Source organism: Anoplopoma fimbria, chromosome 6, assembly GCF_027596085.1.
Source record: "Anoplopoma fimbria isolate UVic2021 breed Golden Eagle Sablefish chromosome 6, Afim_UVic_2022, whole genome shotgun sequence".
Classification (NCBI taxonomy): Eukaryota; Metazoa; Chordata; class Actinopteri; order Perciformes; family Anoplopomatidae; genus Anoplopoma; species Anoplopoma fimbria.
Genome location: NC_072454.1, coordinates 8253897 through 8269676, shown reverse-complemented (window position 1 = coordinate 8269676; position 15780 = coordinate 8253897). Strand labels below are relative to the sequence as shown.

The 15780-nt window shown below is 42.5% G+C and overlaps 1 protein-coding gene across 2 annotated transcripts in view; it reads right to left on the bottom strand.

Annotated features, from left to right (window-relative positions):
• sdccag8 (SHH signaling and ciliogenesis regulator sdccag8) overlaps window positions 1–14853 on the bottom strand; it is a 44834-nt gene extending 29981 nt beyond the window's left edge. For both annotated transcript variants that reach the window (XM_054599733.1, XM_054599734.1), the window contains exons 1-13: window positions 14565–14853; window positions 12861–13022; window positions 12620–12702; window positions 12335–12448; window positions 12013–12135; window positions 11589–11663; window positions 11172–11236; window positions 10851–11051; window positions 10433–10571; window positions 10091–10243; window positions 9742–9876; window positions 8809–8925; window positions 8268–8410 (exon numbers count right to left, since the gene is read on the bottom strand). In XM_054599733.1, coding sequence (XP_054455708.1) covers window positions 8268–8410; window positions 8809–8925; window positions 9742–9876; window positions 10091–10243; window positions 10433–10571; window positions 10851–11051; window positions 11172–11236; window positions 11589–11663; window positions 12013–12135; window positions 12335–12448; window positions 12620–12702; window positions 12861–13022; window positions 14565–14631 — 1577 coding nt within the window. In that variant the 5' untranslated portion in view covers window positions 14632–14853. The remainder of the gene's footprint in view (window positions 1–8267; window positions 8411–8808; window positions 8926–9741; window positions 9877–10090; window positions 10244–10432; window positions 10572–10850; window positions 11052–11171; window positions 11237–11588; window positions 11664–12012; window positions 12136–12334; window positions 12449–12619; window positions 12703–12860; window positions 13023–14564) is intronic.
• Window positions 14854–15780: the final 927 nt, after the last annotated feature.

Here is a 15780-nt window from a genome sequence, read left to right as displayed (position 1 = left end):
TATGGGCGGGTATGAAAGTCTATGCACTGATCCAATATCATATTATCATATAAAATATCAGCTCATTTACGCAACACAGGAACAACAACATGATGTGTCACCAGCTGCCCTATCCTTACATCCTGCCTGACCGTTACTGTGCAACTTACAAAACAGATGACAAAGAAGAGAGACGGCTCACGCGTTAGCTACAGAGCTGATGATGGAAGTAGCTAACGACCCATCTCGCTTTTTTCTCATCTCTGTTGTAGAGTTGCACTTGTGGAGTACCAACTGTTCAGGTGCTAGTGGAGAGTGTAATGCTAGCCAGCCCTAAGCAGATTTCCGAAATTTGGCAATTTTTTACATCGCAAAATCAAACCAGTAAAATAGCAACATGGTTTAACGCGCTGATTTTCAGATTGCTACTCGGTATCGGCCAAACTGCACATTCAGGAATTGGAATCTGTAACATGGGAATGGTAAAGTAAAAACGCAGAAACGTACATCCTTGCACTTGTCTTGAACTCCATTAAAACCTATATTCCAAACAATCGTAATCTTAACCTTAATAATCTAGTTGAATTAAATCAATATCAAATGTTATTCTAGAATTAAACTGAAAATGAATTTGAAAAGTAAAACGTGACAATCTTAAATCTTTTTTTCAGATATCATTGACCACAGAGTACTGATGTTGCAGACAATGCTCTGTGCTGAAGGTCAGTTGGAGGAGTGCGCTACAACGTACGGTTCACATACGGTGAAAGTAATAGTGGAAGACAAGATACATATGCAGACGGATGGAAACAGTGTCAGGGAATATTTGTTTAGACCAAGGGTTGCAGCACAAAAAGTCTGTGGCTTAACTTTGTTTTCTTTTTGTTTTTAGCAAACATGCACGCCATCAATGTCAACACTTGAGCATCGTTAGGATAGAAGAAATGTTCCTGCTCAATAGACAACGTTTTTAAAAAGGCTAAGTGCGGATTTCACTCAACTGTATTGTATTTCCACTTGTTAGTACCCAGCTTGACAAAAAAAAACAACATACACATTCTGCTTTAATTACAGTCACATCAAGTAAATGAACCCAGATGAACTTACAACTAAAAGACCAGTGACGGAGCGATGTAGCAGAGTAAGACAGTGAGACAGTGTGACAGAGAGACAAAAGGAGATGGAGAGTCGAAGAAACTGAAAAAAAGATAAAAGACTAAGTAGGTCTCGACAGATTGAGCGAGAGAGACAGCGAGAGTGCAGAAGAGAGAGAGAGGTGAGAAGGCAGGATGGCACAGAGGGCACTCCGACAGCGAGGAGAGAAGAACGCGGCAAGGTCTCGTCACCGGGCCAACGGGCCCACCACTGTCAACATCATGGCACTCTGTGGCACGCACACACACAAGCCCACACACAAGACACACACACACACATACACACACACACGGCTGGCCAACGGCCCTCCCAGCTGCCCTATCCGTAACTGTCTGATTAGTTGTGCTAAGCAGCCCCTCCCCTGCCAACCATGGTGCCATCTGCTACCCAACAACATGGCTGCCGACCAGACAAGCGCACACACACACATGCAGACAGATACGCAATCACACAAAAAAAAGCCTCATACCTGGCACTGCCCCGCTGCTGTCACACAGAGACACACACATCAAACTTCACAGACACAGGTGTAGCCCAAAGGTATCAACACTTAGCATTTGCACAAAGGCGTGCACACGGACTCGTCTAATCGCACGCTCACAAGCGAGTCAACGTGCACACAGAAGGATAATTCATGCATGTGTTCACACACGCACACAAAGTCACGCACACAGTTGCTGTAGAGATTGCATGTGTGTGTGTGTGTGTGTGTGTGTGTGTGTGTGTGTGTGTGTGTGACAGTGGTTAGGCGTCGCTAATGCCAGGTAGAAAGAACGATGCTGTGCTCAAGAGAGTGTGTGTGTGTGTGTGTGTGTGTGTGTGTGTGTGTGTGTGTGTGTGTGTGTGTGTGTGTGTGTGTGTGTGTGTGTGTGTGTGTGTGTGTGTGTGTGTGCACTCTCTGGCAGAGCTCAAGGGTTCATTACAGCCCCCACCTCTCCGGAGCGACTGCAGCCCGCGTGGCGCCCCGGCCCTTTTATTCCGGGCCGTGATTGGACAAGGGCCTCCCGCCGAGTTGGTTTGCAGCAGTTTTGTCGCGCCCAGATTTCACTCGCTGCTCAAAGCGAGCCTCTGGCGGGACGCGGCATCTGCTGCCTCACCTTCCTCATTTACACTTCTCCGCCCTTACACACACACACACACACACACACACACAAACACACCGTTCTGTTCACCGCCTTTCCAGACCTTGCTATCACGATCTACAACTGAGGGGAGGACAAAAAAAAAAAAGAAAGACGTAGGTTTTGGTAGCGAGAGAGAGCAGCAGCGTGACATGTTTAATAGAGTTTGGGAACTTTGAGTATAAGAGTCACAGCGGTGGGTCTGGACTTTTTATTTCTCTGCCTCTCAGCATCCATCTTCTGATTTCAGGGTCACAGGAAGGAGAACGAGGCCTTAAAAACACAGAAAACACTTCCTGTCTCCTGCTTCTAGCTCCGTCTACCTGCTCGTCTGTCTCTGTCACCCAGTGCGTTATCAAGATTGATGAATATACATTATCCATCATCATTTTCTATAAGTGTTTCCTCCATTTTTTCTCTTTGCCCCTCTCCATTAACTGGGTAAAAGGGTGCTACATATGACGATACAGTGTGGGCATGGTGCCAGCACAGGTGAGACAAATAATCCCTCAAACATGTTCTGAATTTGTTCTGGTTCCCAGGTGTACATGCCCCAAATACCTCCACAGGGAGGCATCTTAAACAGCTTCAATTGGCCTCCTTTATTTCAAAGGAATACAGGTTTCCAAGCTTCTCATTTTTTTTCTCTCCAACATAAGCACCACCCTCTTACCACTGATGACCTTTAAGAATACCTCAGTAATCTCTGCCAGAGAGACGGGCAAAACTGTCTTTGAGTCTCCAGACGCGTTCTCCCGCCTAACAACAGTCAAGTCAAATATATTTATATAGACGAATATCACCAATTTGCCCAAGAGGCTTTACAGTGTTTACAGCATATGACACCCTCTGTCTTTTGACCCTTACTTCAGAACAGGAAACCTCCCTTAAAAAAAAAAAACCGAGGAAGAAGTTCTCCTTGCTTAGAACACTCTGGGCAATGCCCTGAATCCTTTTTCCTGAGTCATCTAACAGTCTTTGTTCCCCATGGCCTCCCCATATTTCATCCACACCTGAGGTTTTGCTTCAAAGGCCACAGTAGCTTCAGTCCTCTGGGCGAACAAAGCCCAAAAGGCCTTCTTCAGCTCTTGGCTTCCTCCATCTCTGGTGTCCACCATAGAGTTCTTAGACTTCTGCCACTGCAGACACCGATGACCTTCTGTAAAGATGTAGGATCTTTATTATAGACGTGGAAGTCAAAGACTTTGCTGACCGGATCCGAAGCCACATACACTGTCCAGCAGCCCCTCCGTCTCCTGATCCAATTCAAGACCACGTAAAAGTGTCACGGTTTGATTTGACTTTCGATTTTAAGGTCACAATTCAATTCGATCTTTGATTTTAACAGTTTTTCAGCAGGCTATGCTCTTCAAAGAATAATAAGGTCTGATTCCTAAAGATGAATATATTATTGATTTGATGCCCTGACATTTACAACTTTCAAATTCTTCTCTAAAACGTTAGGCTACATGGTATCAAGTGTGATATGACTGCCACATTTTTGGGCGGTATGTACCACAGTAAGGACATATGGTCGAATGGATTTGAATATTATGACAATAAATTGTTTCACTAGTCAATTGGAAACTGTTTTAGGAAGGAAAAGTGGGAGAATCAGTTCAGGCTGGAGAACCACCAACAACACCTTGACCCACCAACAACAACAGCTGTAGTAACGGGCAGGTGAAAACTCTGGGAAGCAGCCTTACCTCAACTAAGAGTTTCCTGAGTTACAGCCGCAGATCAAATTATATGAATAGTCATGTCCGGACATCTCCTGGTCCAGGAATCCATAGTCAAGAATTCAAGGTGAGAAAGTGACGGCAAGTAAACCAATCAGCGAAGCTCTAGGCAAGCCCCCTCATGAACATGGATGCTTGATTTCATGGGGATAACAAATTTGGTGGAAGATTTGGGACCTCGCAGACGTTCGATTCGTCCAAATCTCAAAGCAGGCACACAGGTCTCAACTAACCATGGATACACTATGCACACACACACACACACACACACACACACACACACACACACACACACACACACACACACACACACACACACACACACACACACACACACACACACACACACACACACACACACACACACACACACACACACACCTATCCACGTTCATGCCTATCTGGCATGTGTTGAAACACAAGTTATGCTGGGCAGTTTTTCACTGAGGCCTCTGGGATCTGTGATCACAGCTCAGGGAGAGACAAGGGCGGATGGAGACAAGGAAAGAAGAAGAAAGAAAGTGAAGAACGACAGGAGCAAACAAACAAAACAAACTTGGTAAAGCCCTCTGCTGGGCTGGGGCTGGGACTGGAGTGTGTGTGTGTGTGTGTGTGTGTGTGTGTGTGTGTGTGTGTGTGTGTGTGTGTGAGGCGATGTGAACAGAGTGGCGGGGATTAGGACAGATCCTGGGCTGTCCAACTCACAGCTGGCTGATGATCCAATCCTGGAGCGCAGCACAGCGCACCAGCCGCCGTGGGACCCCCGGATGCGTGCATGCATCTGTATGTGTGCGAGTCTGTGTGTACAGGCATGTGTATTTGACTGATGTGCGTATCAATGTGCACGTTTGCAGGCATGCAGTTGTACAAACAAATATGTGTGTGTGTGTGTGTGTGTGTGTGTGTGTGTGTGTGTGTGTTTGTGTGTTTGTGAATGCGTGCATACATTTGTGTTTATCAGAAAGGAAGGTGGGGCTATCAGTAGTCAAACAGAGGCTGTCTGTGCTTCGGGTCCCCTGTTTGAAGACGGGCTGTGATCATTTGGGCCACGAGAGGAGGACAGAATGAAAGAGGGGAGCGAGCAAGTTGCAGAGAGAGAATCAAAGCGCTGCCATCCAAGGCTGGTCATACAAAAGCCTTCCAGACTCGCTACTGTGAATCTCACACTCTTACTCTCACACAAACACAGTCGCACGAAAACCAGCCCACTACAGCTACAAAGACAAGAGAGGGCCAATAGCGGCACGACTGACAATGAACTGCACGTGGTTCTGCATAACCCCAGAAGGCCTGCGGACGGACAGAAAGAGAGAGAAAGAGACGGAGGGGAGGGAGACTACCGCTTGAGGTTGATTTGCTTGGTTTGGAACAGCATGAGAAAAAGCAATAGAGAACATGACAAGTGAGGGAAAAAAAGAGAAAAACTAAAAAGCAATAAAAAAATAAACACGTTCTGAGGACAAACAAAGGCTGTGACCAAACCTCAGCAGGTGTGTACATGACATGTGGATGTGTGTATTTGTGTTTGATGCTTTGCTTCTACACTGCTCCAAAAATGTCCAGTTTTCCTGTTTTGTTAGATGACTTCCTTCATCTGCATATATATCTCAACAATACTTTACAAGGCTATCATTAAAAACCCTGACGTTATATCAACAGACATGGCTGGATCAATGGATGGATGGAAGGACTTTAAGGGCTTCTAAGTAAACACAAAGTTTGGAAGAACAAGCCTGCTGGACAGCTTAACTGTGAGTGACGAGAATAGAAACTAAAATCCTCAGCGTGTCCTCAGTAGAACTAGAGTTCCTGTCTTGGTATTCACAATGCTAAAGCATAAAGATGAGCATTACACCTGTAGCAGCTCTGAAGCTAAAAACGTTACTTTTCATGTATTTGATTTATCTGAAGTGTGCTTCAACCGAAGTGCTTGACGGATGGGCCGATATAGTCGAAACATATTTTGTCTGAAATTGTCTGTAACTTACTGACACATGTGTGCAGGGCTGAAACAGTCTTGAGGCTTTGATGCTCTCCCTCAATCTATCTGTGATGGCTCACACAATTATGAATGCCTTTAAAGAAAGTCTACGCTATTTTACCCATATTTTAAATTTCATCACCTCTCTCACATCTATTTACAGGTAAGGTGTAGATGTGTGGTGAATGTTCAGGATTACAGAAATACTATAAAAGCACATACAGGTGACATTTATGACGTGCCAGTTTGTCAAATGGGAAAATTCCCTTTGGTTACGGGCTAATTTGTGTAACAAAGTGCTTGTATTTCTATATTAATATATCTCTAATATGTGTCCAAGTTGACAAGTTGAAGTATGATGATAATAACACACCATTTCTGGTTGACCAGCACTGATGGTATACAAGTACTTAAAAAAAAGGTTTCAGCAACCTGGTAATACATAAAAAAAACAAAAAACTAAATACAACCCAAGCTTCAAGTAAAATGACCTGCTTAAAAATGTAGTCCTGTGGATTTTTGTAGTCTTCAATACTGACAATATTTCGGCTCTGACATAGACATGCAGTTCTTTATAACATGTTCCTGTACAGTACAGGCTTTTAGATTTCATTTTAATGACTGGTATACCTGTGTCCAACACTGCCTTTTAAAAGCTCTAAACTTGACTTTAAATGTAATTTTGAGATACTAAATGTGAACAGTCTTCTCACGCACTACTGGAGGAGAATGAATATCTGCATTAAATCAGTATCAGAAGTGGCTTTAACTGCTAATGACCAAAATTGAATTTGAATGGCTACATGCTCAGCCAAGTCAACAGCTGTCAAACATCTAGTATGCATCTGTGGATAGATAAAACTATAAACTCTCTCATGCACATACACCCGCACACAGGATGGCAGTAAAAGGGTTTAGTCCAGTGGCTCCTCTAGTACAGGTCAAAGTCATCATGTTGCCACATCAATATGCATGTCATCCTCCACAGCTGGCTGCAAAATACAGACAGACACACACACACACACACAAACACACATGCTCCTTGCCTCATCCCTAAAACACACAACGGCCCGTCATGCAGCGCTGGCCAGCTGACAGACAAACACACTTAAACACAGTTCAAGCCGGGAGCTGCGGTAGACACACACTCCACAGAGCTGACAGGCGCATAAACACATATACACACACACGCACACACTCGTAGATCACACAAACTTGCATCCCGTGGCCTCCAGCACCACAGGGCACCACCGCCACATCTGTGCCCATCTCAGACACCTCGGCTGTGGGCAGCGGGGGTGAGAGAGTGCCCTGGGCGGCTGGCATGGCCCTGGCATGGCCCTGGCAGTGAATGGTGTGGAAGGAAACAGCAGCCAGCGGATGACGGGAGGGACAGAGGGAAGAAAAGGAAATGGGAGGAATGCAGGAGGGCAGGAGAGGATCAAAGGATAAATGGGAAAGAAAGAAGACGTTGGAGGAAAAACATAAGGATTTTTTTCAAGTATAAAGGATGGCAAAGAATGACAGCTAAGGACATGGAGACGATGCAGGTGTATACGATAGATGAATTAATGTAAAGAAGGATGGGATGATAAGAGAAGAACAGAGGAAGTGAAACAGGGGAAAATAATAGAAAAAGAAAGATGCAGAAATAGATTGAAAGAGAGAAGATGGTGGAGAGCCGGTAGCGCCCGTCGTGAGAACGGGTGCAGGGCACTGGCAGGTGGCACTGAGGCCAGGCTGTCCAGTGACCATCAGCCACACTGTGTGTGTTTGTGTGTGTTTGTTTGTGTGTGTGTGTGTGTGCATGCATGTCTGTGTGTGTGTGCACCAGGGACAGAAGAAGGCTACGGCGCCATTTTGGCTCTGCTGGAGCTGTTGCCGGGCTGGGCACTGGCCTGGTGGCACGGAGTGGGCAGTGTGTTTGTGTGTATAAATATATATGTGTGTGTGTGTGTGTGTGTGTGTGTGTGTGTGTGTGTGTGTGTATCGTATTATTTTGTGGGCATGCTTAACAGGATTAGAGGTGACCTGGTGAGGTCCAGTTGGTACCGGGACCATTGCACAGCGGCACGCATGTGTGTTTATGTGTGTGTGTGGTTTGTATAATAGGATTAGCTGTTACCTGGTGCGGTACAGTTGGTATGCTGGTCTGAACTGGACTGGACTGGGCTGAGCTGGGCAGGAGCTGGGCAGAGGGGAGTGCTGTGTGTATGTATATTTGTGTGTGCTCGTGTGTTTGTGTGTGTGTGTGAGTGTGGTGGCATGTATAATAGGATTAGGTACTACCTGGTGAGGTGCAGTTGGCGCTGGGCATTTGCCAGCTGTTCTGCTAGGCTCAGGGCTTCGGCCTGCCATTGGCTCCCGTCCTTTTGGACCACCTCCAGATGCTGCCGACAGCCAACCAGCTCTGAGCTCAGCCTTTCCACTTCCTGTCCCGCAGAGATGGAAGGGGAGAAGGAAGAGGAGGTGAGGAGATCTTTCAAAACAACCCACCTTATGTCCGCAGACAAACAAAACACTTACAATCTCAACCATAACGTTAAGAAGAGAATGATTTGATTGTCTAAGAATCTAAATAGTTTGATTCATAAACAGTAAAATAGTTAAAAATTAACCTAATTAATTAATGAATCTAATTAACAAGACCTGTGTCCTTTAAAAGTGTAACCAGGACTGTAACCAGCTCAGTATACCGTCCTCAAAAATGGTGACCGCTTACTAAATAATCAACTAAACAAACTGGTCATTGTCTGACCTTAAAAACTTAAGTAATTACTTAAGTAATCTAATAAATCTAAACTAATCAATGGGTTGAATGCAGACGTACCTGTGCAGCCTTTTCACTCTGTCTGCTGGTCTTGGTGTTGAGCTCTCGGAGCTCTCTCTCTGCCTCCTCTTTCTTCAGCTGGGCCTGGCTGAGCTGATATCGAAGATCCCCACACACCTAGAGATGACATGAACAGGTTAAAAACAGCCAGTCTATTGATTAACCATTATTACGTTTCATCATTTGCCTTTTTTTTTTCTTTTTTTTCTTAGCTACAAGGGTTTTCACTGATCTAATTACAGTATGTTTTAATACTGATGGTAAGACTTTCACTCCACCTCTACCCTGAAAGCACCAATATTACATTTTTTACATTTTCACTGTTCCAATATTATCGTACTCTACATTACTACACTATTTGCTCCTATCATTTTTATCATCATCATTTATAATCAACTAATGATACATATTAATGTTAGAAAACATTTAATTATTAAGATGCACAAATGCAACACTGAAAATGTGTTCTCTCTCTTGATTTGGTGTCTTCAAGACTCCTCAGTAGGGTGATCATCTGCTCACATGCAATGCTTGAACCCGAGTCTTCCAAACCTAGCAGCCCACTAGGAGGTTTTGTCACTGCTTTGCTAACATTTGTATGCATGTATACCCATCATTTATTTTGCAATAAAACACAGCTTAAACCTAAACTAAGCATCTTCAAACGAGGCTTGGTTCTTACCTTACCTTAAACTTAATTATATACATGTTATATTCACTCTCACGACAACAGAGACTAAATACTGAAATAGATAAACCTTTGCTGCCACCCGGTGGATTTACAGAAGCATTACAGTGTATCAGGAGTATCAGGAGTGTTCTTAAACCTCTGATATTTCAAGTACTGGTCTAGCAGCAAGTACAAGCACTAATAATAAGTAGGAATACATTCATGTTGACTTAAGGTTGTCTTGCACAATGCAGACAGTGTACCTTGGTATTGTCTTGTTCCTGGATGGTAAGTTTGTGATGCGTATCTTCCAGCTGACTGGTCAGTGAGCTCTTGTCCCTGTTAGCTCTGTCTAGCTGTCCTTCCACTTCAGCAACATGCTGGGAGAGGCTGGACACCTGTTACACACACAATGTTCTATTGGCATTTCATTGAAAAATTCAAAAAAGTCAGTGTTCGCTCTTTATAGCAAAGTATGCTGGGTGATTTTTAGTTTGCACATTACTATTCAAGTATAGTTCAGTATTTCAAAGCAACCAGAGCTGTGGATTAGAACTACATACATATACAATAGTTGTCTATACACACAAAAAGTGAATAAGTATGATTTACGGTCTGTGCCAGCTCCTCTCTCTGTTTGCGGGCCTCAGCCCGGCCCTCCTCTCTGGCCTCAGACAGTCTCTCCTTCAAGGCCTGTGCTTCTCGTTCTTGTTGTTCCCTGAGTCGAGACAGCTCCCTGGACAGCTGCTCACACTGCACCTCCACCTGCAGGCATACAAACAGATACAGAGGGTCTGTCAGAGTTTACTCTTTAGGAAGAGTAAACTTTGGTTTTAGAGGACAACTTAAGACAAATCTTTTAGCTAAATGAAAGAGCTTTACAAATAAAAAAAATACAGTTTGAGCTAACACTGCTGGAAAAGTGTGTATTTATACACTTAATGTTTCACTGACCCTGGCTTTGTACAGATTTGCTTCTTCCGCCATCTCCACAGCCTGCTTGACTTGTAGACAGGCTGACCACTCCCTCTGTTGTGCCTCCTGCTGACTAACTCGCACGGCACGCAGAGCAACCAGTAACTCATCACGCTCCCTAAAAGATTGATAGACAGTCAAATGCACAACCAATGTTAAAAAATGCATGTGGGGATATAAACTCTGGATATCTGTTTTTTGATTGTTTCCTTTTCTGCTTAGCACATGCAATAATTGATTATAACAGCCGAATCATAAATCTCTTACAGACACAAAAGTAAGACATTTCAACAAAAAAAATCTGCAAGGTACAATGAGGTATATCAATGCATAATCATAGACTTAAACTGCAGAGTATGAAGAGCTGATACTTTTGTATTTGTGTGCCACCACTGACTTTTTGAGTCTGTCAATAGCCTGGACATGCAGATTTGTGTGAGTTCCAGCCAACACAGCTTCATGCTGTGCACACTTCAGACACAATCCTGCCACACGAGGAGCTCCATCAGCTCTCAGTGCATCTGCAGCCTGTTTCTCCCGGTGTCTCAGACGATCCTTCACCTCCTCACACTCCTTCTGACTGACTGACAGATCCTTCCTGAAGACGGAAGCAGAAGATGAAACAAGGAGAAACAGAGAGAGAAAGGGAAATGAGTATTGCTCTTTTAACTGGCATAGTCACTGGCTACGCTGGTTTTCACAGCTGGAGTATACTGACCTGAGGGAGATGACCTGAGCCTCCAAGCTTTCAATCTGGGCCTGGTAGATCACTTTCAATTGTTCCTGATAAACACAAACATGTTCAGAACAGACTATGGATGCACCCTTGAAACAATATGAATAAGTCGATGGCATTGAAGAGGATGGTATGAGATTAGAATTTTGCAACAATCTTTCATAGCAGTAGCATGTTTAAAGCACTAGAAATGTGTACAATATTTTTGGTTTTGATGGCTGTTTTATGTGTTTAAAATGATTCACTGGGTGCAAATTGTAATTAAAATGCAAAACATAAGATGGAAATGCAATTTGGAAATATATAGCATTAGCCCAACATTTCTTGTCTGGAATACACAACATAAAATACTGTGATAATGCAGACTTTTCGTGCAGAAAGCTGATCTATGATCCCTACCAGTTCATTTTTCCATGTGGTGTGTTCTGCTTTTTGCAGCGTGCTGCGGCTGTTGGCTGCCAAACTCCCATTCACCTGAAGAACACATCAGGACAGATTAGACTTTTTAAAGATCTTTAATAAATTTCACAAGAAGACACTTAACACAAGTTGATCATTATTTTGAAAAAAAGTTGTTCTAATCATTTTGCAATGCAAGCTGTATGTAACAATTTGACTGACTTTTCCTGAAGAGAGCTCTGATATCTACACAATCAGTGAATGTTTGTGGAGTAATGAGGATAAAGGCAACCATGGTGTCAGTAACTTGAAAATAAAATCATGATTTTACAAATTCTGATGTGTGTGACCTCCTAAATATTGTAAGAATGTACGTACATTTCATAAAGAGGAAAAATTATATTTAAACACAAACACACATTACCATGGAGTTCTGGATTGTGTAGTCTTTCAGGGTTTCATCCGCTTTGAATTTGAAGTCTGAATGCAACTTCTCATTCTCCACCACCACCACTCTGATCCGATGTTTCATCTCGTGCAGCTCCTCCTGAATTTATGGACACAGGGAAGAGAATCAAAACATATGCAAAAGGACTGCAAATATAAACACACACACACACACACACACACACACACACACACACACACACACACACACACACACACACACACACACACACACACACACACACACACACACACACACACACACACACACACACACACACACATATTTATGCACATACCTTGCACAATTTGACTTCAGCTTCCAGGTGTTGGATGTACTCTGACTGGTTGTGAATCATTGGGACTAAATCCTGATAAGCAGGCAAGTTGGATCTTCCCTCCTGCTGTACTCTCTAACAGAGGGAAGAAATGACTTAGGCAAAAAAGAGGAAAACACAACAGAATGAAAAGTGAAATATTAATGAACAATTTACCACATTTAACTATGGGGTAATCGTACCCTAGCCTGATCATTTAGGTTGAATGCATCTTAATATTTAAACACTTAAATCTGCTTACTCTACCTTGGATGGAGACTGTTTCTTTGAAGGACTGAGAGAGGGAATTTCTCTGCACTGCTTCTGTAGAAGGCTCTTCAGCTGATTGACTTAATTACCAAAGACACAGCAATAAGCACACATACACACACACACAAACAGCATTTCACTTTGACTTTGTGTATTGTCAGTCAATGAGATCATGAACAGGGAAATTTACACGTGGTGACCTATAATGTCTTTGTCCCTAAACTAATCATTAAGTTACCTGCTTCGCTCTGTGTCTTTTGGCTCCATGCAGCTTTGTCCTCTTCGGCCATGGTGGTGAAGATGCTGCCACCGCTGCCTCTGGGCTCCTCCACCTCTTCTCCATCAGAGCTCAGCTGCTCCAGAGCACTGCTCAGCTGCTGTATGCTCTGGTTGGCCCGCTCTGAAACCAGTATACACTCTTAGACACCAGTCTCATACAGTATTTGTTTCTGTGCCCCATCCATGACAGTTTAGTTGGTGTCTGTGAACTTAAACACTTGCCCAACACCAAAATTAGAAATGGTAAATGGACTGTACTTGTATAGTGCTTTTCTAGTCTTCCGACCACTCTAAGCGCTTTTACATTACATATCATTCACCCATTCACACCCATTCATACACTGATGACAGGACCTACCATGCAAGGTGCCACCTGCACATCAGGACCCTAACTAGCATTCGTACACATACATACACCGCAGGAATAGCCTGCGGGAGCAATTTGGGGTTAAGTGTCTCGCCCAAGGACACATCGACATGGACTGCCGGAGCCAGGGATCGAACCGCCGATCCTCTGATTGGAGGCTGAGCCACAGCCGCCAAAGAGAACATTTTTTGAAATTACTGGGATGTAGAATAAGCTACTTTTCCATACACAAATAACCAAACACACAGTTGATGGAAAAATAAGTTTTCACATCTAAATGTTCTTATCGTTCATTCAAGTACAGCTGAATAAAATAAAATCTATACATCAACTTGGTGCATAAAAACAACACAAGTAAAGATAAGATAAGATAAGATAAGATAAGATAAGATAATCCTTTATTTACAGGATCCAGGATTACGACGATGGGGCAGCTGTGGCGTAGTGGAGAGCAAGGTAGTTCTCCAATCAGAGGGTCGGTGGTTCGATACCCGGCTTCGGCAGTCGATGTGTCCTTGGGCAAGACACTTAACCCCAAGTTGCTCCCGAAGGCTTGCCATCGGTGTGGACTGGATGTTGCATGAATGTTAGTTAGAGTCTGATGGTGGCACCTTGCATGGTAGCCTGTCATCAGTGTGTGAATGGGTGAATGATATGTTATATACTACTGATTGTAAGTCGCTTTGGATAAAAGCGTCTGCTAAATGACTGTAATGTAATGTAATTACAGCAGCATAGGGTATAGTGCAAACAAGAGACATAGGTAAAAAAAAAACAAGATCAAAAATAAGTATTATAAATAGCAAATAAGCAATAAAAACAGTAAAGAATCCACAATAACTGAAATATTATATATACAGACAGAATAACTATTATAACTATTATTGCACAGTGTATTTGTATTGCACAGGTTTTTAAACAAACATGTCACAAATGGGCCTTTTCACAGTAGACACCAGTAGTACACCATTAATGAATGATGGCTGCATGGACTTCAGCTGGTGTTATGCATTATTCCATGGGTTGCTGGGAAAGTTAGATCCAATTAGAAAAGAGCCATAATGTTAATTTTACACCTTGGTGTCCTGGCAATTGTTTTGCATGATTTTTTTTTTGTTGCAAGAATTTGTATATAAAAAAAGATCTATCTGAAATTAGAGCATGACACATTAATATGTTTTCTTGCACAATTGCATCTGAACCAACACCAGGTGGCAGTGATGCAACTTTATTTATTCACCTCTCAGCTCTATATTTAGCTGTTTGCACATTTAGTTTATTCAGCATTTAACTTACGTCTCAGCTCCTTCTGGTGAGCCCCCAGCTGCTCCTCTTCCTCCTCGTCGGAGTCAAAGGGTTTCATTTGATGTTCAATCACTCTCTATCACCACTGCATGTGCTGGGCTCTGTGCAACATTTACAGCAACAATGTAGCGCAACAGTAACAGATTCTAGACGAGGGTGTGTTTGTTTTGACACACCTGTGTGCACCGAGGTGAGTGTTCTAATCTCCAACGACGTTACCTATGAGACCGCCCCGATGTGTGTTCCGTGAATGCAAAAAAAAAAACGAAGCAACCATCTGCTAAAGGCTCCCATTTCCGTAAACTCCGTCGGATGCCGGGAGTTGTAGTCATTGTTTGTAGTCACAATTCATATTTTCACGTGCCCCCCCACCCTGTGGTGGATAAGGTGTATTGCAATGTCATATACCACCTTTATATAGAATAAGCAGTGGTGGAATATAACTTAATTTACTCAATACTGTAGTACTACTTAAGTACACATTGGGGTAGGCCTACTTGTACTTTACTTGAGTATTTCAATGTAATGCTACTATATACAGTACCAGTCAAAAGTCTGGACACAACTTATCATTCAATGGTTTTTCTTTATTTTTATTTTTATTTTTTTCTACATTGTAGATTAATATTGAAGACATCCAAACTATGAAGGAACACATATGGAATTATGTGGTAAACAAACAAATGCTCAACAAACCAGAATATGTTTTATATTTTAGATTCTTCAAAGTAGTTGAATGAGAAGGTGTGTCCAAACTTTTGACTGGTGCTGTATATATGTATATATATATATATATATATATATATATATATGTATATATATACAGTACCAGTCAAAAGTACTGTTGAGCATTTGTTTGTTTACCACATAATTCCATATGTGTTCCTTCATAGTTTGGATGTCTTCAATATTAATCTACAATGTAGAAAAAAAATAAAAAAATAAATAAAGAAAAATCATTGAATGAGAAGGTGTGTCCAAACTTTTGTCTGGTACTGTATTTCTACTTTACTACAATTCAGAGAGAAATGTTGCACATTTTAACTCCATTACATCTGACATATTTACGTACTAGTTATGCTGCAGACTAAGATTTTACATAGGGAATTTATAACCTAAACCATAACAATGCATCATGTTTTGAACATTTATCATATGTATGTTTTGTACATAATATGTATGAAACTTACCAAGAGTATATGCATTA